Here is a 26448-nt window from a genome sequence, read left to right as displayed (position 1 = left end):
CCTACTATGGCCCTGGCTGGTGTGGCTCAGTGGATTGAGTGCAGGCTGTGAACCAAAGGGTGGCTGGTTCAATTCCCAGTCAGGGCACATGCCTGGGTTGCGGGCCAGGTCCCCAGTGGGGACCATGTGAGAGGCAACCACACATTTATGTTTCTCTCCTCTTTCTCCGTCCCTTCCCCTCTCTCTAAAAAATAAATAAATAAATTTTAAAAATCTCCTACTGTGACTGTATGGCTGTCAATCTTTTCCAAACTTCAGTCAATCAAATGTGCACTATACATTCAGGTGTTCCTATGTTAGGTGTGTAAATGTTTACAATGGTTATATCTTCTTTCTGGAGTGACCCCTTAAAGTCTATTTTGTCTGCTGTAAGTATTGCTACCCTAGTTTTTATTTCAATTTTCATAAAATCTTTTCACAGCATTTTACTTTCAATATATGTGTGTCTTTCATTGTGAGATTGTTTTTTTATACATCAGTATTGTTTTCTTATACATTCAGCTACCCTATGTCATTTAACTAGAGCATTTAAACCATTTACATTTAAAGGGATTATTGACAGGCATATATTTTTGGCCATTTTATTCTTTTTTATTTTTAATTGATTATTTCAAACCTTCCTTCCCCTTCCTTTGCCAAAAGAAAAGGTGGGGAGAGTAGCAAATACAATGCATCTTCATTATCAATGCAGGAGCAGACAGCTTCATTTAGTCAGTCATTGTTAGAAAGTCTTCTTTAAAAATATGGAACACTTCATGAATTTGCGTGTCATCCTTGTGCAGGGGCCATGCCAATCTTCTCCATACCATTCCAATTTTGGTATATGTGCTGATGAAGAGCACACTTTGCCATTTTATTCTTAATAACTATGTTTCTCTTTTTTCTTTCTTTTTCTTAAAGAAGTCCTTTAAAGATTTCTTTTAACATTGGTTTGGTGGTAATGAACCCTTTAGCTTTTTCTGGTCAAGGAAGCTCTTTATTTCACCTTCGATTTTAAATGATAGCCTTGCTAGGTTGAGTAAACTTGGTTGTATGTACTTGGTTTTCATCACTTTGAATATTTCATTCCAATCCCTTCTGGCCTGAAATGTTTCCATTGAGAAAACAGCTGACAGTTATATGAAAATTCCCTTGTAGGTAACTAACTGTCTTTCTTTGCTGTTTTTCAGTTTTTCTCTTTGTCTTTAACTTTCGGCATTTTAATTAGAATTTGTCTTGGTGTGGGTCTCTTTGGGTTTATCTCATTTGTAACTCTCGGAACTTCCTGGAAATTTGTCATTTTCCTTCATCAAGTTAAAAAAAGTTTTCAGTCGTTATTTCTTCTGAAAGGTTCTCAATCTCTTGCTCTCTTATTCTTCTGTTGTACATATTATGTTGCCCCCAAACTCCCTTAAATTATTTATATATTTTTTTCTTTTTGCCACTATGATTATGTGTTTTCTGCTACCTTATCTTCCAAATCACTGATTCTGTCCTCTGCTTCATTTAACCTACTCTTGATTCCTTCTATTTAATTATTCATTTTAGAAATTGTATTCTTTATTTCTGACTGGATCTTTTTTATGATTTCTATGACCTTTTTATGCTGTTGAGGTTCTCATTAAGATTCTTGACAATCCTTATAACCATTGTTTTTAACTATATATCTGGTAGATTGCTTGCCTTCATTTCTTTTAGTTGTTTTCCTGGAGATTCCTGATGTTCTTTCATTTGGGTTATCCTCCATATATCTCTCCATTTTGGCTGCCTTTCTATGTTTGTTATTTTTCCCAGATGTGATAGGGTGGTCTTATATAGTAAGTCTTCTATGGGACTCAGTGATGTAGCCTCTCCGATCTCCTGAGCTTGGTGCTCCAAGAATGTCCATTGTGCGGGGTTCGTAAACACTCCTGTTGTGAGTCTTGATTGCTGTTGACATGTCTATATACAGGGTCAACTCTAAGCCTGACTGAATTCGAGGATCTCCTCAAACATACTATATAAGCTGCTGTGTGTGTATTTACTAAACAAAGTGGAATTTGCCCCAGCAGTGTCTGTTGCTGCCCAAGATCTATTTTTGGATGTGCTACTTGTGGAACAAATTGGGTCCTTCTCTGATGTGGTCTAAGCCCACTACTGAGTGTGTTGGTTCTTGAGTATCTTGGGAGGGACTCCAGTATAGGTTAAAGGTAGATGCTGCCTGTGACTAGTGCTGGGCAACTTGTTTAAAGCTACAATTTGATCCACAGTTTGTGACTCCATCTTCCATTCCTTGTTGTATATGGGAAAAGCTAGCTGCATACTAAAGCCAGCTTCCACCAGCACCAATCTCAGGGGCGGATCAGAACAGGTCCAAGGCATCCCACAACCTTCAATCCGCCTCTGGATGCTGGCTTTCTATTAGGTTCAGTCTTTGAAAAGCCTCTGGTGATAAACAAATTGCATTAGTAGGTTCTCAGTGGGTCACCAGGTAGAGTGGGTCAGTGCCAGTTCTGGGTCTGAGGACACTCAGCAGAAGTATCAGAATACACCGAGGCCAGCTGTTACTTCTGGATGCCCACAGATTTTTGTGCTGGGTTGGGGTCACAGGTATTCATCGGGGTGGAGAAAGCATAGATTATCAGGCTGAAACAGACCAAGATTTGTCCGTGTGAAGGAAGGGCTCTACAGTTGTCAGGCATGAGGAAAAAAATAAACCCCATCCTAGACCAACACAGCTAATTCTTTCCTGAATTCTGCCTGCTACTCCTTGAGAGACCCCCTAGCTCAACAGAGCAAGTTGGCTGGGATTTGAGAGGAAGGTGCTAATTGATCTTCCACTAGAGGGCAGCTTTCATGTAGGAGGGGAAATTGCCCAGCACCAGAACCACACAACTCAGCTTCTAACACTGCCTCTTTTAGTCTGCCCTTCTGCACCAGAAACCTAGGCAGCTGACTCCTCTGCATGTCTTGACCTCTGCAGGGCAGGACAACTGGGAGTTGGCAGTGTGAGGACAGTATTGCATTCTCCTAGGCTGTGTTGTTTGGAAGAGAGGACTTAATCTAAGAAAGATAGCATCTGTGGGCGATTCAGCACATGGACACTGGCAGCTGTCCCTTCAGCTCTCTCCCCTGAGCCACATAGACCAGTCTCTCCTTGCGTGACTCTAGTTTGTTCAAGCTGTCCTCCCTCTATCAGATTTCAGGGTGAGTGACTACAAATGATGTCTTGTGCACTGCTCCATAAGAGGGCATCTGGGATTTTAGCAAACTCCTGTCTCTCCCTGACAGATAGAATTCTCACTGATTTTCATAGCCAGATGTTATATGGGCTCCTCTTCCCAGCTCTGGTGTTCTGAACTGGGGAGCCCAATATGGGGTTGAGACCTAAACTTCCTAGGGAGGACCTTTGCAGGTGAGATATCCCTCTGGATACTCAGTGCTGCACATGGGTATGTGGCCAGCCCTTTTTTCATCTCTGTCCTTCCTACTAATCTTAATGTGGCTTCTTCTATGAATTTTTGTTTATGAGACTTCTGTTCTGCTGCTCTTTAGTTGGGTGTTCTCGATGATTGTTCCATATTTTAGTTGTAATTCCAGTTTGGTCCTGGGAGGAGGTGAGTGTAACTTCCACCTACTCCACCACTATCCAAAATTTTCATACGGCTGGAAGTTAAGAAATATACTTGAAAACACCCACAGGTCACACAACTACAAGTATTATGAACTGCATATCTGTGTCTCCTCAGAATTTGTATGTTAAAACTCTAACCCCCCAATGTATTGGTATCTGGATGTGGGGCTTTGAGAGGTAATCAAATTTAAATGAGGTCATGAGGGCAGAAGCTTTATAATAGAATGAGTGTCCTTATACATAGAGGGACTAGAGCTTGCTATTTCTGCCACGTGACGATGCAGTAAGAAGGTAGCTATCTTTAAGCCAGGGTTCTCTCTAGACACCAGACCTTCTGGTGCCTTATCTTGAATTTCCAGAAGTGTGAGAAATCAATATTTGTTAATTAAGCCACTCAAGTCATGGTATTTTTATTATAGTAGCTTGAACTAAGACAACAAGTGAAATAGGAACTAAATTAAAAGAAAAACTCAACTTATCAAACTTCATGGGATACAGTGAAAGTGGTGCTCTGAGAGAAAATTATAGCATTTAATGATACATTAGAAAAGAAGTATCTGAGATGGCAGAAGTTACACTCACCTCCTCCCCAGGGCAAACCAGAATTACAACTAAAATAGAGCAAAATATACAGGGAACTAACCATATGGAAAGCATATTTGCCAATGATACCCTAGACAAGGATTTGATCTCCAAAATATATAAAGACTCCACACCAGGAAGACAAACAATCCAACTTAAAAAAGGGCAAAGAACCTGAACAGACACTTCTCCATGGAGAACACACAGAGGGCATATGAAAACATGTTCAGCATCACTAGCTATCAGAGAGATGCAAATTGAAACCACATGAGATACCATGTCACACCACACTAGTTAGAATGGCCATCATAAACAAATCAATAAACAATGTGCTGGTAAGGCTGTGGAGAAAAGGGAACCTTTGTGTGCTGTTGGTGGGAATGCAGATTGGTGTAGCCACTAATAAAAACATTATAAATTGTCCTCAAAAAATAAAAAAAGAAACTGTCTTATGATTCAACAATTCCACTTCAGAATATATATCCAAAAAGACCCAGAACCCTAATTTGGAAGAATGCATGCACCCCTGTGTTCATTGCATTATTTACAGTAGCCAAGATATGAAAGCAACCCGATCTATAGACAAGTGGATATAAACACTGTAGTATGTATATATAGTGACATATTACTCAATTATAAAAAAGAATGAAGTATTACTATTTGCTACAGCATGTATGGACCTAGAAAGCATTACATTCAGTGAAAGAAGCCAGTCAGAGGAAGAGAAATACCATAAGATTTATCTTATATGTGAAATCTGAAGAGCAAAATAAAAGAACAAACAAAACAGAAATAGACTCATGATACAGAGATCAGACTGATGGTTGCCAGAGGGGAGGAGTATTGGGGGACTTGGTGAAATAGTTGAAGTTATTAAGAAGGACAAATTGGCAGTTATAGAAGAGTCATGAGGATGTAAAGTACAGCATAAGGAATATAGTTAATAATATGGTAATAACTATGTATGGTGCCAGGTGGGTACTGAAAATATCAAGGGGAACATTTTTAAAGTGTATAATTGTCTAGCCACTGTGCTGTGAACTTGAAACTAAGAAAAAATAACATTGAATGTAAACTGTAAGTGAAAGTAAAAAAAAAAACAACAAACTATATTCTTCCCAGTAAGGAGATCCTGTTACTTTTTAAATAATTCTAGGTATGATTCTCCAGTATAAAATAAAAAAATATCTCTGACTTTTCCTTGGTTACTAAGCTTGGCATGACAATTCATTTCCTGACAGATATATCAATGTTGACAAGAATAAAATATAGAACCTCTGAATTGCAGTTTTAAAGTCACAATATAGCTTAAATGTTCTCTGACTTGTAATTTCTTTGTGAATCTGACGGAATCCATGCCACTTTCCCCTGAAAAATACATGCATGTATTATATATATATATATATATATATATATATATATATATACACATACACACATACACATAATGCTTTACACATAATTTCAGTGAGTATACCAGGGTAGTTTAACCTATTTAGATTATTTGGTAGATAAAACTCTAAGGCAGAAGGATGTCAAGTGACATGGTTGGTGAATGGAAAAACCAGGACTAGTATTGCAGACTCCATTTCTAAACCAGTCATTATTCTTCCAAGTGAAGCAGTTGGTTTTTCTCTTCTGTGTAGCCGCACTGTTCACATTGAATTCTTATGTAAATCTGTCCTTGTCCTTCTGCCTACTTGGGAGAAGACTTCAGCTGAGAAGGTGACTCTTTTACCCCCTTTTATAATAATAGACCTTTAATTACCCTGTATCGTGGTTATTTGAATGTATATATTACCTTTCCCACTACATTTTAGGGACAATACCTCATCCCTCTTTGTTTTCCTCAAACCACCTAGCTAAGTGCAAGGAATACGCCCATTATGAAATAACCATTTGTTGAATTAAAAGGACAAATATCTGACTGAAATTTTATAATAGAACTATTTCCATCATTACAGTGTTATTATGAACCCAGATGCTGGTGTCAGACTGACCTAAATATGAATTCAGTGTCTGCCACTTACTAGCTGTATTTTGTAGGAGGTGTATTATATAACTTGCATCATATTTGGTAAATTGGATGGTAGAAAACATAGTTCATGAGATTATTGAGGGGATTAAAGGAAAGAAGTTCTGTGAAAGATACCAAGCTTTGTCTGGCACATGGCAAAAGCTCAGAAAGTAGCTATGACTGTTGTTATAGCACAATCAACTTTGAATTAAAGACTCAGAGGAACATAGACTTAGAATCTTAGAATCAAATTGGTCAACCAGTCCAACCTATTCAGGAATTTTGATGCATTATTTTAACAGATTCCATCTTTGCTTAACCTGTGCTGGTGACAGGAAACTCATCAGAACTGACTGAAGCAGCCCCAATTCTTTGAACGTTCTTTCTTATTTTTAGGCTGAACTACATGAATTTGCTGATTATAGGTTAAAGTGATCAATTTATCAACAAGCTCTAACAAAATGACCAGACACTTGCTTTGTGTTACTTCCTCTTACTTCATTTCAGTGTCTATTCTCCTTCTATGTGACAGTCCTTTGGCGGTAATGGGGAGTCAATGTGTACAGGACTGACTTAGCTCCTGCCTTCATAGCGGCTTATCTGCTTGTCAAAGAGACAATGAGAAAATAAGCAATTATGTATAATTTTCAGCCTCAAGAGATAGAAGAAGAATGTTTTAAGCAAAGAGCTTCGCAAAGCAAATTTCCAAAAGAACAGAAACATGAGGAATTCAGAGTATAGAGCAGCAGGGTTCAATAACTTTCTATGATATTAAAAATATTCTGTATTGACACTGTCCATCATTATAGCACTAGCCACATATGGTTCCTGGGCGCCTGACATATAAGTAGCATCCTATGTGTCAGGAAATGCAGTTTTATTTTAACTTAATTTTAATTACTTGAATTTATATGGCTACATGTGCATAGTGGCTACCAGACTGAACAGGGCGAGTGCACATTAAGAGGAGATAGGAAATAACATGATCAGATATGCATTTTAGAAAGATAATTCTGGCTGTCTTGTGGGAATAGATCAGAAGTGGACAGAGACATTGACCTTATCTTTGTAAGGGGAGAGAAGAAACAAAAAAGGAAAAGTGACTCAATAATATCTCAGACAAATAAAGAAGTATATTACTAATCACACCCAGTTATATACAATACTTACATCTACATGTATATAACATGCACATGATATTTATCACCAGTAATGACCCACATTTCTTATCATCCTAGTTGCTTAGAACTAGGCTGCGCATGGGGAGGCTTAGAATACATTTAACTTCCAAACACATTCTGGGTTTTCCTAAGGGTCCCTGAACTCACAAGTCTCTCATGTGAGTATCTATGCAGCATCCACCCGGTTCTTCCTCCTCTGTGCATATCTCATTGAGGCTATTTTTGACTATGTTCACACCACTCATCCTGGTGCTCCCAAAGCCATTAATCCTAAAGTGCTAGAAAGACACTCTGTTCTCTGCAGCAGGAAGAGGAAAGCCCCATCTCAGCAAACTTAGCCACACTGCCTGGCTCCCCTCCCCTTGATCCTCAGAGCACTTCTATTAACCAGTTCTTTCAGGCTTTCCCCTCTAACTCCATTAAGCCCTATCTGTGGAGCAAGAGAAAACACAAAATGAGAGAAGTAAGTCTGCAAGGACTGCCACTGGGTCCCTCCTGAAGAATTGTATCTCTGGCCCATAGGAACAAGTAACTACTCATGCCTGCACATCTAACCCCTCACCTGCTCTGACACACACCCCATGACAGCACATATCTCATGCAATAGACCTCTTCAATTCCTAACCCTCAGCCAACACAGCCATACAAGACTGAATTCTCTCCTGGAACAGCCAGCACCATCCAATTCCATGCATGTTCCTGCAAAAGAAATAGTCTAAGAAACAACAAGCAATCACAGCTCAACTTCAGAGGTTGCCTGTGTGGAGCTGGAGCAATGGCATGAGATAACGTGAGCGTATCAGCTTGACTTTGTTGCCAGGTGGACCTGGATTCCGATCTTAGCCTAGTCACTGGGACTAAATGGGCTGCCTGGAGCAGGTTAGTAGCCTCTGCAAACTTCGGTTTTCAAATCTATGAAATAGCTACTCTTGGAAGGTCGCCAAATTTGAAAGAGCCTGTGCACAGTGCCTAGTGCCTCGAAGGGGCTCAGTAAATGGTAGCTGCTTTTACCACTTTGGTCCTGGAGCATTGACAGCTCGAGATGCCATTGGCCTTGGGAGGGGACACAGGACAAAGGTCAGAGTGATACCATGTGCTCCTGCAAATGTATCTTGGGGTGGTATTAGGTGTTCAGTCTTGAGTTCACCCAGTGAGGACACTGAAGCCAGAGAAAGGGAGTGAAGTGATCAGGGTCACACTACAAATGATTAACAACCAGGACAAAATTCCAAGTAAGCCTGGAAAAGTTCAGCCCAAAGCTCCTTTCTGTACACTTCGGCCTCTCCATAGCACGGGTTTGCTCTGACCTGCCTCTGGTTCGCTCTGAGGTGACGCAGTCTGTGCACCTCCTTTGCACCTAGATGCCCCCTCATGAAGTGCCACAGAAAGAGCACACGAAGTATCTTTCCAGGAACAGCCCAGCGGTACCGCTATCCTGACGCCACGGCAACCAACTCCTTGGCCCCCTCCGCTTCACGCAGCATACGTGAACACGGGGCAGGGTCACGTGTTGTTGTTGGGTCCGGACAGCTGCTTCCGGGTCAATGCGGGACACTGGGCAGCGGCCTGAGTGAGGGACGAGGTGAAGCGGCGAGGGCCGGAGTGGTCTGGACAGCGCAGAGGCCACGTGTCTGCCGCGGCGCTGCCGGGAGGGGGGCGCCAGGCGCCGCGGGAGGAGCCGCCGCGGAGCCCGCCTCCCGGGCTGCGGGGTGAGTGGGGCCCAGCTCTCCGAGCCAAGGCGGGTAGGCCGCCGGGGCGGCGTGGGGGTGGGGGGTGCGGTAGGGGGGTGCTCAGTGCGAGCAGACTCTGCGAGCTTGGTGAGGGAGCTTGGTGAGGGAGCTTGGTGAGGTCTGGCTGGGAGGCGGGGAAGGACAGGACCCCAGCCAGGGCGCCGCGGGCAGGTCCTAGGGCTGGGAGAGGGGCGTCCGGACAGCGGGGGTGCGTGAGGAGGCGGTGTGAGGTCCGGGGGAGCCTGGCGTCTCCCTGAGCCCGGGCCATGCGGGGTCGGAGGCGGCCCCTTGGCTGGCAGGAGAAGCTGAGGAGGCTGAGGCAGCCGGGTGGGTAAATAAGAAACTTGTCTGTAAACCACTGGATGAAAAAAAAAAAGTGGAGGACGTTCCTCTGGGAGGCTCGGTGGGCGGGCACAACGGGGCTCTGGGGACGTTAGGCCTGCTCCGCACAGGGGCTGATGAAAGGATGGGGCCCTTTAGGTTAAAGGCTTTGGGGTGACCGTGTTGCTCCTGAGTAGGGAGATGCGGAAACGGATGGGCTGGCCTGAGATGGGCTTGGGAGGGGCGCCCTGCCCGGGGACTCCTTGTGGAGGGGCCACAGGCGGCCCGCGCGGCGACGAGGTTTAATGCTGTCTCCTCTTGCGAAGCTGTGACTCTGGAAGCTGTTGTTGAGGGAAGCTGATTGCACGTTGCACTGTTTATGGTCGGTGGAGGAAGGCGGAGTTCTGCCCGGAAGGCTGTAGGCGCCGGCGCCGTCTGAGGCCTGGGGGAGGCGAGCCAAGCTAGTGCAGAGACAGGTGTAGTGGAGGCGCGTCCAGGCTCTGCCTGGGTGGCCCTGCGGCTCTGCCTCCGGGGCAGAGAGTTTGTGTGGGTGCCTGAGGCCCCTGAGAGCGTTCAGTCTCTGGGTCCGGAACCGGCGGACCTAGATCTCTAGAGCAGGATGTTTCAAACTTTTTTAAAAAATCATGCTCCGTTGTGAAAAGTGCATTTTTATATTGAACCTCATATCTCGTGATGCATTCTAGTAATTTCTGTTGTATTTTGTTCTCTTTCATTAAAAAATGCTGACTCAATCCACTACATTGATTTTGGGTCACAAATTGCAGCTTGAAAAATACTGTCTCCGAGGCACATTTCTTTGTCTTCAGTTAGTGTCCTCATATCGTTTGCTTCTGGGGAATAAGGATGATTCCAAGGACATGGATTGGTACCAGGGGGAGGGTGGTACCAACCGGGTGCAATTGACTGCTTCATTTGTTTAAATATTTATAATGCAGCATATTTGACTGGTGTTTTGCACTATAATCTTAACCTTTGATATCTTATTTGGCTTGATCATTGGATGAGATTTTTTGAAATAAGTATGTTCCCTGATTTTCTCTATCCTTTGCTGTGTTTGAAAAATATGAGAGGTCTAGTTCCATTTAATTGATTTATCCCTGCAACATAGTTAAGGTAATTTTATTTTAATGTTATAGTGTTGTAAATATACGCTGATTTGCTTTTCTGCTATTAAAAAAATCACAAGCTGAAACCTAAACTCTTCTCCAATAATTAGTATGTGGTATACTTCTACATGATTAAAGGTATGTGGCTTTGATATATATTTTAAACTTCATCGTAAACTTAAGTATAACTTTGAGTCAGTTAACAACGTCATTCCCCCCCAGGAAAATGTTTTCCTCTGTTTATAAAGTAAGTGAAGTTCTTATATGAATAATATTGTAATAAACATTAATGAGTGTTGGTGAACCTAGTGAGAGTCCTATATGTGTTACTATGTTTAAAGTCCTTTTAAAAGTAGTCACACAGTGCAATGGGATGTTGAGTGTCAAATAATGTCACATGATTTCAGTAGGTAAATTTATAGGGCGTGTGTTTAAGACCTGTGTAATAACATTAAATATTTCTTGTGGATATCCTCATATTATTTGGAACACGGATTCAAAGGCACAGCTGTCAGAGAAGAATTGCTCAAATTAAACTTCATCAGTGGAGCCACATTCTTGATTAGATGCCTTAAGAAAGCACTCTTACCATCTTTAAACTTTGTGTGTTGTAAAATGTATCTTTCTTGCCCTTAACTATTTATATTGATACTTGGTTATTGATGAGAGGACTATGCTGGTGTGTATCAGCCATCCTTTAAATTACCTTTTGATCAGGTAAATAGTTGTTTAAAAATATTTAGCTTTAAAGAACATGTAATTCTGTGTGTGGTAGGTATTTGAAATATGAAGGAAGATTCTTATCAATTTGTTTTTCTAGGACTCATGTACCTATCAATAAACAGTTGTGAAGATTTTACCCTGAGTGATTGTGTTTGCTTTTTTATAGTTTTTCATTTCTTTTGAACCTCAGACTCTTAAATATATCCACCTGTAGCAGGATATATTCCTCTTCTAATTTTTGCTACCAAACTGTTGTGAGTTTGGAAATTAGATGCTTACATTTATTAGAACTTTGTACAAAATGAGATTGTGTAGCTCTCAATAATGTTCTTTCATGTATATATGTTAATTATATATAATATGCATATATGTATAATTCACAAATTACTTTTTTGTGTTTTTAGTTTCTGAACTACATGACATGTATTTTGTATACTCAGAAGCCTATTTTCTGACCCTTTAGTCAGTCATAGGCTGTGTTTTAAATAAGTGAATTTTATTTATTTTGGGCCTAGTTAGCTGTATAAGAGGTTCTTAAAAAGTAACATGAAGCTTACAGTGATATAAGTTGTATTTAAGGGATGAAAAAAATCATTTAGCTGTGGTTGTCTCCTCTGCCCTACATGCAGTTGTCTACCATTCCTCCCCTTTTCAACTTTTTCACCAGCCTGTGCTGACTCCTTTTTCTTTAGATTACAATGCTAACAGCCTGACTATTCCCATTGATACTCTATTTCTGCATAATCTTGCAAAGCTTCAAAGAATGCTGTCATTTATCATTGCCTTCAAAAACTCGCTGGTAGCTTCCCAGTGCCGGTTTAGATAAAGCCCATCCTGTAGCAGGAGTGCCCAACCTTTTGGCGTCTTTGCACCACACATTAAATGCACAAACACAAAACGAAACAAATCTCATAGTATTTTAAGTAAACTTACAATTTTGTGTCAGGCCACATTCCTAGCCACCCTGGTCCACATGCTGCTTGTGGGCTGCAGGTTGGACACCCCTGGGCATAGGTTGACCTTGAGGGTGTTGGCGAAGCCTCTAGTTATTCCTGACATCATTTTTCCATTCGTAAATGCAGATCCTCTGTTCCTGCCAAGTGGCCGTCTCATCATACCTTCCTTTGTATGTAGCATCAGTCCTGAAAGTCGACTTGAAATCTGTTGCCTCAGGAAATCCTACTCATCTTCATATCATTACAGATAACTCTTTCTCCTTGAAGCCTTTTCTGTATTGTCTGTGTTGCATTTCCTGAATTGTTTTGTCTTGTTTTTACCTCTTTCAAATTGTAGAAGAGTGGAAGCTCTCATTTTCAACTCATGGAAGAGTGGAAGCCCAAATATCCTTGAATCTCTAGGACCCCCTAGCCCAGGATTTATCAGGCCAAGTGAATCAGAATTAATTGGATTTATGGTTAAAATTACAGATCTCTGAAAATTCTACCCTAGACTGACTGAATCAAAATCTTGGTTCTTTTGTACAGTAAAATTTAAGAAGCACTGACCTAGTCTGATGCCTTAAATTATAGTAGGCACATACATATAACTTAGTGCAAGTGATGTAAATGAACTAAGCAGTCAGCTGGTTGGTTTAATTTTAGGGCTTTAGAGTTAGGCAGCCTACATTCGAATTTAGTCTCTTGCTCACTAGCCATCTTGAGTATAACATTTGTGCTTTAGGTTTTCAATCTGTTAAATGAGATTACTGATAGTACCCCTCATAAGGGTGTTAAAATAATTGAGTGAGAGAGCATATGTAAAACAACATAACACAAGGCACAAAGTAAACTTGACAGATTTTATCTGTTGTTGAAAAGATGAACGGCATGACAGTGGTCACTGAAGGAAGGAATGAATGTGGTGAGCATAGGCTCCGAGTCAGTCATTGTTATGTGCTCCTGGTTAACAGATCCTGGACCTGTGTCTAAAGTCATAAAGGTGTTTAGAATTTTGTTACCAAATTAGCATGTTAGATCCCCCCCCCTTAATCTCCCTACTGCCTTAAGAGTAAAGTACAAACTTAAAGCAAGGGCTCCCCTAGCCCACAGTCCATCTTAATCTTCCAGTCCTCTTCCCCACACGCCAAAGCAGCAGCACTATGTTTCTCACTTGGACGTATCTGGTCCCTTACATGCGCCGTGTTTTTATCTAGGAAACCCTGTGGCTCTGTTTTATGACTCAGCTTGATGAGTGGCCTACGTCCTTACTGAGGACAGTCATTCCCTTGGTGTCCTCAGATTGCCTTTTACATCATTTTATATTACCTGGGTATATTTGGGTATATTTGTCTTTTTTTTTTAGAAGAATAGGATCTAGTTCTGGTGTGTGTTCTCAGTGCTTTCTCTTCACCCTCACCTGAGGACATGCCTGTTGATTCTTAAAGAGAGTAGGGAGGGAGAGAAACATCATTGTGAGAGAGAAACACCTATGGGGTTGCCTACCACATGCACCCCGACTGGGAATGAATGGAGCAACCTAACATGTGCCCCACTAGGGAGTCAAACCCGTGGTCTTTCAGTTACAGGACAACTGACTCTCCAACCAACTGAGCCACACTGGCCAAGGTTGTTAGAGTCAGAAGATGTTTAGTTGTTATTTGACTCTATAAGCTTTTCCATTTGTCTAGATTTACCTACTCTCAGCTTTCATCAAATTAACTACATTTTACTGACTACCTACTACATGCCAGGCACAAGTAGATGTCTTAAAACCTGTATTTTTCACAGTGACTATGAAATAGATATTAATAGCTCCATTTTGCAGGCATAGAGAAGTGAGTAACTTGTTCAAATTTCAGTGTAGATTCATAATTGAACTCAGACCAAACCGAAGCCCCTTCTGTTAATCACAGTGCTCTTCTGAAAACAGGAGATGTGAGCAGATGACACACTGCCATGACCCAGGGCTGTGCGCCTGTGTGAAGCTGACTAAGTCATTCCCAGTGGTCATTAGAAACGTGGCCTATTGATACAAAAATTATATAAACTAAAATTCTTAGGTGAATGCTTTCCCAGTGATTTTTAAAATTTCCCTTTCCATTCTCTCACACTCTGAATTGGTATACTTGATTTTCATTTCACTGCCAGCAGACACTCACTTTTATTCAAAGTACAATCTACTTTTTCATTCATCTAACAAGTATGTATTGCCAAGTGCTAGACCCTGCTCCACGTAACACTGGACCATACTGGTGCATCCCTGCTTTTGTGGACTTGGTGCTGGGGGAGAGGGGTCCAAAACCAGCACAAAACTATAGATTGCAATAAGTACTGTAAAAAATGAAAGAGGGTGAAGTGATGAGTGACTGATGGTAGCAGCAGTGCTGTTTTGAGTGGGCTCATCAGAGGCAGCCTCACTGAGGACGTAATATTTGTGTCTAAATTCATTTGAGGCTTAAATGCTTAGCTGAAGTCAGGTAGGGCAAGAACCAGCAAAGTGCATTCCCAGGAATACACTTAGAGGAGGATCTGCCTGTAGGTGTGAGCAGGAGAAAACCAGGCTGGCTGAAACCTAGTGGGCTAGGAAAGGGGTAGATAGAGGAGGTAAGGTTAGAGGTAAGCACAGAACACATTAAATGAAGCCCTCAAGGCTATGATAAAGAGATTGCATTTTATTCCAAGTATGGAGGGGAGCCTCTGAAGAGTTTAATGGACTTAATTTTGAAAAGATCACTAGGTTGCTTTGTGGAGAATGAATTGTATAGTCATGAGAGAGTAGGGGCGGGGGAAGCTATTGCAGCCCTCCTAGTGAGAGACTGATGTAGGCTTGAACCAGAGTAGAGTAATGGAAATGGAAAGAAGTGGAGTATTTTAGAGGTACTGTTGATCGGACTTGCTGATTGTTTACATGGTGGTAAGAGAGGAAGACAAATCAAATACAACTCTGGAAGTGGGGAGTGGTGGACGAGGAGCAGCTTTGAGGAGGGAATTAAGAGTTGTTACTGCTGTTTGTGTATCTCCCTGATTATACGTCCCCACCCTCCAAGGATGCCACAGTTCCAAATTTTGTTTCTTATTCTCTGACTTTTCTTTACAGTTTTTACTACATATGTATGTGACCCTAAACAATACAATCATTAACTTCATATAGTTTTGAATTTTTATAAGGCAGTTGTATATATATTCCTGTGATTAGTTATTTTATTCATTCAATGTCGGGGTTTTTTTTGTTTTTTTTTAAATTTTATTTATTTATCTTTAGAGGGGAAGGGAAGGAGAGAGGGAGAGAAATATCAATGTATGGTTGCCTCTCATGTGTCCCTTGCTGGGAACTGGCCTGCAACCCAGGCATGTGACCTGACTGGGAATCGAACCACGATTCGTGTGGTTCGCAAGCCCGCGCTCAATCCACTGAGCTACACCAGCCAGGGCTTCAATGTCGTTTTTTAAAGTCATTCCTGTTGATGAGGAAGCAGTCATGGGGAACTATTGATTGTTACTTTCCATTGCTGTGTAACTGTTCATCTTATGACTATAACACAATTTATCCAATTGCCTATTCTTGGACACAAGGGCCTTTTTTTCCTATCAGGATTTTTTAAATTTCAAAAACTACTGATCTGTGGCCATTTTTTGCTTTTCTCCTGGCACACCTGCCCAGGCTCCTCAGGGTTCACATGGAGAAGGAGAATTGGTGTGTGTGCATAGGGTGTGCACATCTTTGATGTCGCTGGACAGGGAAAGTCATTTGCAGGGTGTTTTTGTTCATTTGGACCAAGGCATTTGCACTCCCATGAGGGAGAGAGTTCCTGTTCTTCCACGCTTTTTCCAGCACTTGATATTGTCAGTTTTTAAGTTTTGCTAATTTAAATGGTATTTCATTGAGATTAAATTTTTTTGTTTCTGAATATTATTAAACTTGAGCATCTTTTACACATATTTATGAATCATTTGAACATTATTTTCTGTTATATAGTTGTTGATGCGTTTTGTCCATTTTTCTTTGGGGTTGCTTGCCTTTTTCTTACTGTTTTCAAGAATTCTTGGGAATGTGGACTTCTGGCCAAGATGGAGGCATAGGTGAAAACAGCTTGCCCCCTCCCACAACTAAATTTAAAGACAGCAAAGTTTTAGAAACAAAAACACAGCCAAAACAGTGAAAATTGAACTATACGGAAGTCCAACAACGATGAACCACTCAGCCAGACCGGTAAGAGGGGCGGAGTCAGTGGTGGAGTGTGGTGGGGTTGGAAAGACCATTCAGTCTGACCGACCCAGGAGCAGAGATGGTAGGTGGATCCCAGGCATGGGGTGGCGATGGGCAGACCCAGTGAGGGCTCATGGCGGCCGGCTGACTGCAGTCACATTCACACGCAGATAAACCAAGCGAAGGAGCGAACAGTGAGACAGACGGCTCAGGCTAGGGCCTCAGCAATGGGAATTAGAGCCTGAAAGCACCAACTGGAAAGACTTTCTCAGGGTTGAGGGGCCCGGGGAGGCTCCCAGGCTCAGAGAGTTCGTTGGAGAGACCCACAGGGTCTTTGAGAGTACACGGGCCCACACCTGGGAACCAGCACCAGAGGGGCCCAATTTGCTTGTGGGAAGCCACAGAGGGGACAGAAATCTGAGAAAGAGTGTAGTGGAACAAAGTGCCATTTTTTTTTCCCCTCTCTGACCCCACCCACACATACAGCATCACAACCCAGCAACTGAGTCGCCCGGCCCTGGCGAACACCTAAGGCTCCACCCCTCATACATAAGAGGTGCAAACAGACCAAAACTTATGACTCAAGAACAGCTCAAAGCCCCAGAGCCTATAATTCTAAGTGACCAAGAAATAGCCAACCTTTCAGATGCACAGTTCAAAATACTGGTGATCAGGATGCTCACAGAATTGGTTGGTTTTAGCTACAAATTAGAGTAACATATGGAGGCTAAATTGATTGAAATGAAGGGAAATGCACAGGAAACCAATAGTGATGGAAAGGAAACTGAGACTCAAATCAAGGGAGTGGACCAGAAGGAAGAAAGAAACAACCAAACAGAAAAGAAGGAAGAAACAAAAATTCAAAAAATGAGGAGAGGCTTAGGAACCTCCAGGACATCTTTAAAAGTTCCAACATCTGAATTATAGGGGTACCAGAAGGGGAAGAGGAACAGCAAAAAGTGGAAAACTTATTTGAACAAATAATAAAGGAGAACTTCCCCAGTCTGGCAAAGGAAATAGACTTCCAGGAAATCCAGAAAGCTCAGAGAGTCCCAAAGAAGTTGGACCCAAGAAGGAACACCAAGGCACATCATAATTACATTAGCCAAGATTAAAATGAAGAAGAGAATTCTAGAAGCAGCAAGAGATAAGGGGACAGTCACCTACAAAGGAGTGCCCATCAGACTGTCAGCGGATTTCTCAAAAAAGACCTTACAGGCAAGAAGGGGCTGGACAGAAATATTCCAAGTCATGAAATCCAAAGACCTACATCCAAGATTGCTCTATTCAGCCAAGCTTTCATTTAGAAAGGAAGGGCTGATAATGTGCTTCTCAGATAAGGTTAAATTCAAGGAGTTCATCATCACCAAGTCCTTATTACATGAAATGTTAAAGGGACTTATATAAGGAAAAGAAGATAAAAAATATGAAAAGTGAAAGGAAAGCAAACACAGTTATTAACAACCACACCTAAAACAGAAGCAAACTAAGAGGACAGCTAGATTGGGAGCAGAGCCACAGAATTGGAGACCACATGGAGGGTTAGCAACCCTTCATGGAGGAGTGGGAGGAGGAGAAGGGGGAGAAGGTACAGAGAATAAGTAGCATAGACAGTAGGTAGAAAATAGATGGGGGAGGGCAGGAATACAATGGGAAATACAGAATCTAAAGAACTTGTGACACATGGACGTGAATGAAAGGGGGGGAATGGTGGGGGAGGAGTGTGCAGGGTGGAGGGGAGTGAAGGGGGGAATGGGACAACTGTAATGGCATAATCAATAAAATATATTTTTAAAAAATTAAAAAAGAAAAAGAATTCTCGGGGTGGGCTAGGATGGGAGTAAAAGACAGAAAAGTACTTGGACAATAATTAAATTTTTTTTTTAAATTCTCTATATTAGTTACATATGTTGCAAATATCTTTTTTTCCTAGTTGTCTTATTAAGTGTTTAATGTCTTTTTCATGATCTCCAGTTTTTCATTTTACTAGTCAGCCTTTCCTTTATGGATTCCTCATGTTTTTTTTATGAAATACCTTTCTATAACAAGATTTTAGAGCTCTTCTTCTATTAGAAAAATATAACTATTTTCTTCTCATAAGGATAAAGTTTACCTTTTACATTTTATCTGGGTTTGAGTTTTTCTAAGTTGTGAGGTAAGGATTATCTTTCATTTTTCCCAGATTGATATTCACTGTCTTGAGACCTTAAATTTGTGTATTCGCTGTTGCACATATAATTTTTTTTCCAATGAAAATTAATCAATTCAAGAAACTAATATTCATTGCTTTTTTTGGCAGGCAGGAGACATTGAGAATAGTTTTTTTCCCCTTGATGACTAAACCATTCAGTATTGCTGTTAGTTTTTGTGGTTCATTTATTTTTGTGTAGTTTACAAGAGGTATCTTGGGTGTACTGGTTTACAAGTATTTTAGTAAGTTGTATTTCTAGATTCGTGTGTGATGCAATATACTGTTGACATGAAATATTTCTTTTTAGTAAAGACAGCATGGCTCAATAGATTAGGGATACAGAAAGTATGACCTAGCATGCTGGTTGGGCCACAGAAACCTGAGCAACTCACCTCAGTGTCCTATCCTGTAAGTAGAGATAAGTGCCAGTTTGTCTGTTTCAGAGGGTGGTTGCGGAAAATGACTGTTAAACTCAGTGTTGGGACCCTTGGCTTTTGGGGAACATCATTGTGAGAGTAAATTTATCTCCTTCGGAATTTTGAGTAAGTGCAACTAGCCTTGTGATTTTCCCAAATCGATTCTGGGCCAGTAGAGGGGATATATGCAGGTTTGTGAAGGAGCTGGGAGGTGGGGTAAGGGTGGGATTCTTGTTTGGATACTGTTGAATCCCAAGGTACAGTGAATGTTAACCTTTTTGTGTTCTTGCTGAAAGTTTATGGGAAGTCTTTTTCTGTGTTTTAGAATGCTTAATTTAATAGGGATGTAGACAATTGGTTTAAGCCAACATTGTGGACACTAACAACCTATGAAAATCAAGAAAGAAGTGCTTAGAAATATTTTCACACAAGGGTACTTCAGTCTAAATGGCAGTATTTTCTTAATTTTTGTTTACTCTCAAATACTTTCTCATCAAAATCTTAATATTCTTGGGTTAGTGCATTTGGAACAGAAATTCCAAGTGCTATGTTACATAGAGTAGACTACAAGCAAGCAGGTTAGTTATATTTGCTAATGTGCAATTGTAGATGAGGAAATTACCTGTTTTTTTCAACATCAGATGTGCCTCGTATGCATTACAGTTGTTTAGCAGAAAATATTTACAGCTCTGAGGCTGTACTCAGTGATGACAGAGTCACTGATTTAAATGTCTGTAGAATGAAGAATTTGAGTTAGATACTTGACTGTCTGCAGTGCTCTCTAAGAGAAGCACAGTGCATCGTAAGGAGAGTGGGTGGTGTGCTGACTGAAGAGCATAGTTCAACGATTAAGCTAGAGTCTGAATTAACATTTGACTCAACAGTGTTGGATTTTTAAAAATCTTCTATTGTGAAAAGTTGATGTGCCACATTATTATACTTAAATGTAGCTTAGTAGTATACCATTGAGAAAGAGACTGAAAAATAGGGTGGTTTGGTTTAGGTTACAAAATCATAGTTGCATGGTGTGTCATGATAATGCATTTATCAGCTACACACAACTTTTGCACTTGGAACACATAAATTGTGAATTGATAAACTGTAATTTATAGAATAGTTCTGAAAGTTTATTAGAATTAGTTTATTTTCCTTTTCATCCCAAGAAGACATCCACTTAAGTATACTACATAATGCTTAGGGGAGGTTATTGAGATAGAATGGTTATGTTTACATACTTTATGATAAGTAAAATTAAGAATGAGGCTATCTAGCCTAATTATATTGATTTGGACAGTCCCTCAAGAGTTTTTGTGAGAGAAAGAGCTGTCACTCATGACTTCAGCTGCAAAAGCTTGTTGACGGAATACTCTACAAACCTTAAAAATGATTGTGTAGATATATGTTTATTGATAAAGTTTTCATGAGCTATACAGTGAAATTACTGTATATATAGTTATATACAAAACTATAAATAATCTATATCTATAGAGCATGGAAAGTAGTCTGGAAAAGTATACACCGTAAGGTGCATCCTCAGGCTTAATCTAATTGCTAAGTCTGTTGACCAATGCTTCCGGTTATGGCCATGGCTCTCAGTATGCTTCAGATAAGAAAATGTTTCGGTAGTGCTTATTTACATGCTTCACTTAACTAATAAAAAGGAAAAGTACATCTATATGGAAACTGCATGGTGTTACAGGATTTTTGCTTATTTTCAATTGAACATTTTAAAAATTCAGAACGTATATCATTTGTATTATGAAAACACTTATTTAGAATAAAGCTTATTAATAGATCTTTATTAATTCACTTATTTACTCTTTCACGGAGGGAAAAATAATTAACACATATATCTTTCTAGAGTAATTATGTGTCATTGGGGTACACTTATGCTGAGGATCAGAAAGATTTGGAAAAAAGTAAACAAAAGTCCAGCTACCTACAATAATGTCCAAGAATCCGTCAGGGTCTGGGTGTAGTAGGGATCTCTCAGAAAAGGAAGCTTTCCTGGATGAGGTTAGGAGTCCATAAAGCCAGAGTTAAATGGTCTTAAAAATAATAAAAAGTACTTGCAAAAATTGAGAAAGCTAATAACCCCCAAAGACTATTTGACAGGCTCTGGGAGATGTTCCTCCGTAGACTGGTTTTGTTCCTACTGGGCTCCTGCACCCTTCCTCCCATGTGCAGCCTGTGAGTTTCTCTTTTATCCTTAAAAAAAAAAAAAAAAGCAGCTGTGAAAAACTCTTCTGAACACTGGTTTTTTCATCAACTGTCCCATTTCTTCTGCTCTTGTCTAAGTTTCTCAAAGGCCTGGACTAGACTCACTGTCTTGACTTGTTTCCTTAACTTCTTGTGTGGCTTCTGCCCACTAGTCCTTACTTCCCCACGGTGAACAAACTCCTGACTGCCCAGGGGTTTTAAAATTCTTATCATTTTTGACATCTTGAGATTCTGTGTAAAGATTGGTAACACCCATCCTTGCACTATTCCCAGTGATCCGTCAGCATTTTCCTTACTCTTATCTCTATAGGATAAAGTTGAACCTGAGCAAGGTCAATTATAAGCTGACTCTACTGACCACCCTACAATCCAGTATCCTGCCTCCCCTGCCCCCCAACACACAAATTATGTTTTAGCAATACTGCTTAATAGCCAGTGTTTTATGTGTCTTGAGCTTGTTCACATTTCATCATTTCCTCTGCCCAAAATGCTCTTCTGCACCCTGTTAGCCTAACCTTCATAATCTTTCAAAGTGGCTCCAGTCTCACCTGCTTCCTGGGTTATGCTTCCAAAAGTCAGTCAGTCACTTCTTACATGTGAATTCACTACTTCTGTGCGGTTTATTTCAGGTATGTGTTATTTCCGTATGTTTCCTTCAGGATTGCCAATATCCTTAGGAAGGAATGTGAATTTTATTCACTCTCACTTCTTAGTGCTTAGCACAGTATTTGGTTCAGGTGCACTATTTCTGGAACAGAACCAAATGAGGCTTTGAACTCTGCGAGGACATCTACTTCATGAGTAACACGCATGGGAAAACATGCCTAATTGATGAAATGCAAAAAAGAGATGGCAGAATTAGCTGAATATATTTGCCCTCTCCATTTTGATTAAGCAAGTAACAAAGAGGTTTTTATTTTTAGATTGCCCTATAAAGGAAATAGGCTCTTATGTGAAGAAAAATAACTAGAATGAAATGTCATCTGACCAAAGGAACAGCCTACAGGTGAAATTGTAGTCTTTATCCAAAATGTTTAAGTTTTGTTTTCATGTATAAGGTAGCAAAATATTGTCAGTTGGCTTTTCAAGTGTAGTTTTTTTTGCCCTTCTCTGATGAATAGATGAGACTGGTTAGTTATACATAAATAGGTACATGTCAAATGGCTTAAAATAATTTTAAACTACTTTAGTGTTTCCTTCTTCTCCAGTATTTTTAAGCTATGACAATTCTTACTTCAGATTTAGCCTCATCCTGAACTAATGCATATTTTGAAAGATTGCAATTTATTTTTTAGAACTACAAATCATTTCCTGACTCTTTATTATTTCAGTAAATTTAATTCTGTAGGATTGGCTTCCCGCTGCAGGAAGCACCCTCTTTCTTGGTTGGTCTTTACTGTGAGCAGTGACAGGAAGGCCTGAAGCTCCCATAGCATCCTTCGGCTTATTGACAGCTTTGTCATCTCTGCCTCCAGGAGCTGTTATGGTCCCAGGCTCACAGTGGTTTGGACACAGTTGGGTAATTCAGGTAAAATATTTGGCTAACATTGATTAACACATTTAAGTTGTCTAGCAAAGAAGGTGACCCTGCAGGCCTGAGGTTATTCTGCAGCCCTCTGTACACTTGGCGTGGAGCACTCACTGTGCCCTTGAAAGCCATGGTGAAGACAGCAGATCCGACTCTGTCGTCTCACCCCTGCATCTCAACCCCACCTGTTATTTCCACTGTAGTTTAGTTCTGAAGCTTGTGTGTGTTTTCTTCTGCTTTCTTTTTTAAAATTTCCCAAAGCTGTTTTACAAAAGTATCTAATTCTTTTTGGCTATCCATTTTATTTCTCTCTTCTCCCTCACCATCCAATTCCTTTGTAAATTATTACTAATATTATATTCCACATGGTCTAATTCGGCATCTTTTCCATAAATAATTGGTAATAATGAGGCATTTAAAAACCCTTTGACAAATTTTCAGGTCATTTCCAGACATATCACTCAAAAATGTTTTATGTTTTCAGAAGATAATTTTTAAAAAAAGGGTGCTTGCATCTGGTGACTTTAGGTAGTTTAAGCAGGCGAACAGCCAAGAGCAAATCTCCTTTTCACCCTATTCCTTATTTCTCTCTCTCAAGTCAACCACAGGCACAGATTTTACTGCTTTATTCAGTCTGTTTTATTCTCCTGGAGGTAGTGTGTGCTTTATTTAAGCGGATGAAACTACTTTTGTAAGATTTAAAGTGTATATTTTGGGACTCCGTGGGGTATTATCTGTATTTTTTGGAAGTTGTGACTGAGGTTTGTAGTATTCACACTTCATCAAGTATGGTACTCTACTATAACATTTGTGGGTGTGTGCAAAGTAAATATTGACCCTGTACACCCGCATTAAGCTATATTTTGTGCTGATGGTCAGACATGGCCTATTTTCTATTTTCAGTTGCATTGAGTTTCATACTAATTTTTACCTAGCCCTTTTGGGACATAAGATACAAATTGTCTGATAGCAGCTGAAGGGTACTTAGGTGAATGGGTATTCTGTTCTGATATCAATCTGTTAGGCAAAAGGATACTGAGCACCTTATCCAACCCACACTGTATCCCGACTTTCTCTAAGCACTTTACAAGAACATAGTATAGTTAGGATTTGAAACACAAAGGAGTTGAAATTTTCGCTGGCGCACTCCACAGCTTGATAATGGAACCAAGCAACATCACCCAAGATTCCTGGCTCCCTGGCTTGAAGCAATTTAGAACAATCACAAATGCATTAGTACTATGCCAATTGTAGAGGTAGTCAGATGTAATTTGACACTTTTTTTTCAGAAAGTCATAGATTACTCTCCTGCCCCTAAAAAACCTTTTCAAAGGCTCCACTTAAAGATTTTTTTCCATCCTGTATTTCCTCATTTTTCAATCTGTTTGGTTTTCAATTTTCCTTTCCTACCTACTGTTCCTTCTCAAACTGCCTTAGCAGATGCTGAGTAGATTTATGTTACTGATTCATACTGCAATCATAATGTTCCAATTCAAAACTCATGTATTAGTGTGTATACTATCTACATTCCTCGAAAGCTTTTTCAATAGCCTATCCTGGAAAATGACCAATGAACATGTCTGGCATTGCTTTTAAGTTTTTGGTGGGGGGCTGGGGGTTGGGAGAAGGAAAAAAACCCAGACTATCTGGAAGAGTTGCTAAGGCCTGTGACCACAAAGAATAACTTTTTATGTTCCCTGATTCCTTGCTCACTAGGACTATTTTACCATCCCTCAGTTGTCTCCATTTAAGTTGAATATAAGACTATTGTTCTTGAATTGCACAGCTTTGAACTTAAGTGGTTATGAAGCTTCCAGTTAGAAGATGCTGTTTAAATTTGGAGACTGTTATTTTGATACTGACAGTTCAGCAGCCGCCACACACCCTCTTTATTCTTTTGAAACTGCCAATTGCATGGAAAATAGCAATGTAACTTCTTTGACGTTTTGTTAAACCATTTCTAAAAATTTTCTTGGCATTCGCTTGAGACCAGTCTTTAATAAGAGCAGTGGTTGCTGACATAGCACATGCTCCATATTGTCCGATGCTTTTGGTGATAAATTTACATTGCAAAAAGAACCTTTCAGCCTGAAGTTCCTGAAGTCCAGGAGAATGCTTGGAAGTTCAGTTTTGACACAATCAGTGCTGGGATAGAGGACACCAGCAGATGCTTAGCCCTCTGCATGGACCGAAAGCACAAAAGTGTCTTCTGCTAGCACAGGCTCTACCTCCAGCTCCCAGTGAGGATCCTGATGGAGGGCAGCCCTATGTTCTGAAGATGACTTGCAATTTAATCATTATGGAATGTATTCCATAATCTAAACTTCGGTAAATTGTACACATAAAACTGTGGCTCAGCTAGTGGACGGGTGTTTTTACTGGCACAAAAATAGACACAGAGATCAATGAACTGAACAGAGTCCAGAAATAAACCCACACCTAAATGGTCAGTTAATCTACAGCAAAGGCAAGACTATCAATGGGGTAAAGGTAGTCTCTTCAGTAAATGGGTTGGGAAAACTGGGCACATTGAAAACAGTGAAACTAGACTAATAGGAGATTTAAATTTAAGACCAGAAATGATAAAACTCCTAGAAGAAAATTTGGGCAGTAAACTCTTTCATAGTTGTCTTAACAATTTTTTTGGATATGTCTTCTTGGGCAAAGGCAACAAAAGCAAAAATAAATAACTTGGGCAAAGAGCACACTCTGGCTCTCAAATTTTAAGGATGATTTCCAGAGTGACCATAGAATAATTTGTTTCTATCTCCAACTAGTATTTAGTCACATACTCATTTCTAGGTAGAACTAGCTATATATACAGTTAAAAATTCTTTTTCTATAGAAGAAGAGGAGAATGTATTTTGAGGGACAAATATCAAAGGATTTGTTCGTCTATACCTATCTGTTTAGTTCTTCCTGTTACCCCATGAACCCCATGCACCAGCCTAAAGTCTTCTTGTTACCCTGGGTTGAAAGGGACTGCCTCCTCTTCTAAAGCATCTAGCACTTTTTTAAGAAAAGATTTTATTTATTTATTTATTTTTAGAGAGGAGGATGGGAAAGAAAGAGGGAAACATCAGTGTGGGATTGCCTGTCATGCACCCCCTACTGGGGATCTGACCTGCAACCCAGGCATGTGCCCTGACTGGGAATCCATCAGTGACCTTTTGGTTCACAGGCTGGCACTCAATCCACTGAGCCACACCAGCCAGGCTGCATCTGGCACTTTTTATCTGGATTGTAGTGATCATGTGCTGAGCTGAGTTGCTGTCATTGATTGACATATGGCCTTCCTTAAGTCATAAGGTTTCACCACAGTGTAAGTGCCTGTGGTAGTCACACATAGGTAGTCTTATGTGTGTATAATACTTTGTCAAGTGCCTGGTAAATAATTGGGTGTTTTCTATTTAAGACTTTTATTTATTTTTATTTTATTTTATTTATTTTATTTTTATAATATATTTTATTGATTGTGCCATTATAGTTGTCCCATTCCCCCCTTCACTCCCCTCCACCCTGCACACCCCCTCCCACCTACATTTTCCCCTTTAGTTCATGTCCATGTGTCATAAGTTCTTTAGATTCTACATTTCCCATACTATTCTTGCCTTCCCCCTGTTTTCTCCCCACTGTCTATGCTACTTATTCTCTGTACCGTCTCTCCCCCCTCTC

The 26448-nt window shown here is 40.4% G+C and overlaps 1 protein-coding gene and 1 non-coding gene across 3 annotated transcripts in view; one reads left to right on the top strand and one right to left on the bottom strand.

Moving 5' to 3' along the window:
• Positions 1–737: 737 nt before the first annotated feature.
• Positions 738–842, bottom strand: LOC118975245 (U6 spliceosomal RNA). The gene has a single exon (XR_005064031.1). It is a non-coding gene; the product is annotated as a U6 spliceosomal RNA (small nuclear RNA).
• A 21885-nt stretch (positions 843–22727) lies between these two features.
• The window catches only part of LOC118975235 (tubulin-specific chaperone cofactor E-like protein), a 200603-nt gene continuing 196882 nt past the window's right edge, over positions 22728–26448 (top strand). Inside the window, exon 1 of one of the 2 annotated variants that reach the window (XM_037029070.1) lies at positions 22728–22773. In XM_037029070.1, the coding sequence (XP_036884965.1) occupies positions 22729–22773 (45 nt within the window). In that variant the 5' untranslated portion in view covers position 22728. The remainder of the gene's footprint in view (positions 22774–26448) is intronic. The other variant, XM_037029068.1, reaches the window with a different exon arrangement.

The sequence above is a fragment of the Sturnira hondurensis genome, unplaced genomic scaffold (assembly GCF_014824575.4).
Source record: "Sturnira hondurensis isolate 20B ecotype Veracruz unplaced genomic scaffold, ASM1482457v3 Scaffold0020184, whole genome shotgun sequence".
In the NCBI taxonomy this organism is placed as follows: Eukaryota; Metazoa; Chordata; class Mammalia; order Chiroptera; family Phyllostomidae; genus Sturnira; species Sturnira hondurensis.
Note: the sequence above shows the minus strand (reverse complement) of the source record. Positions and strands in the feature narration are given on the sequence as shown.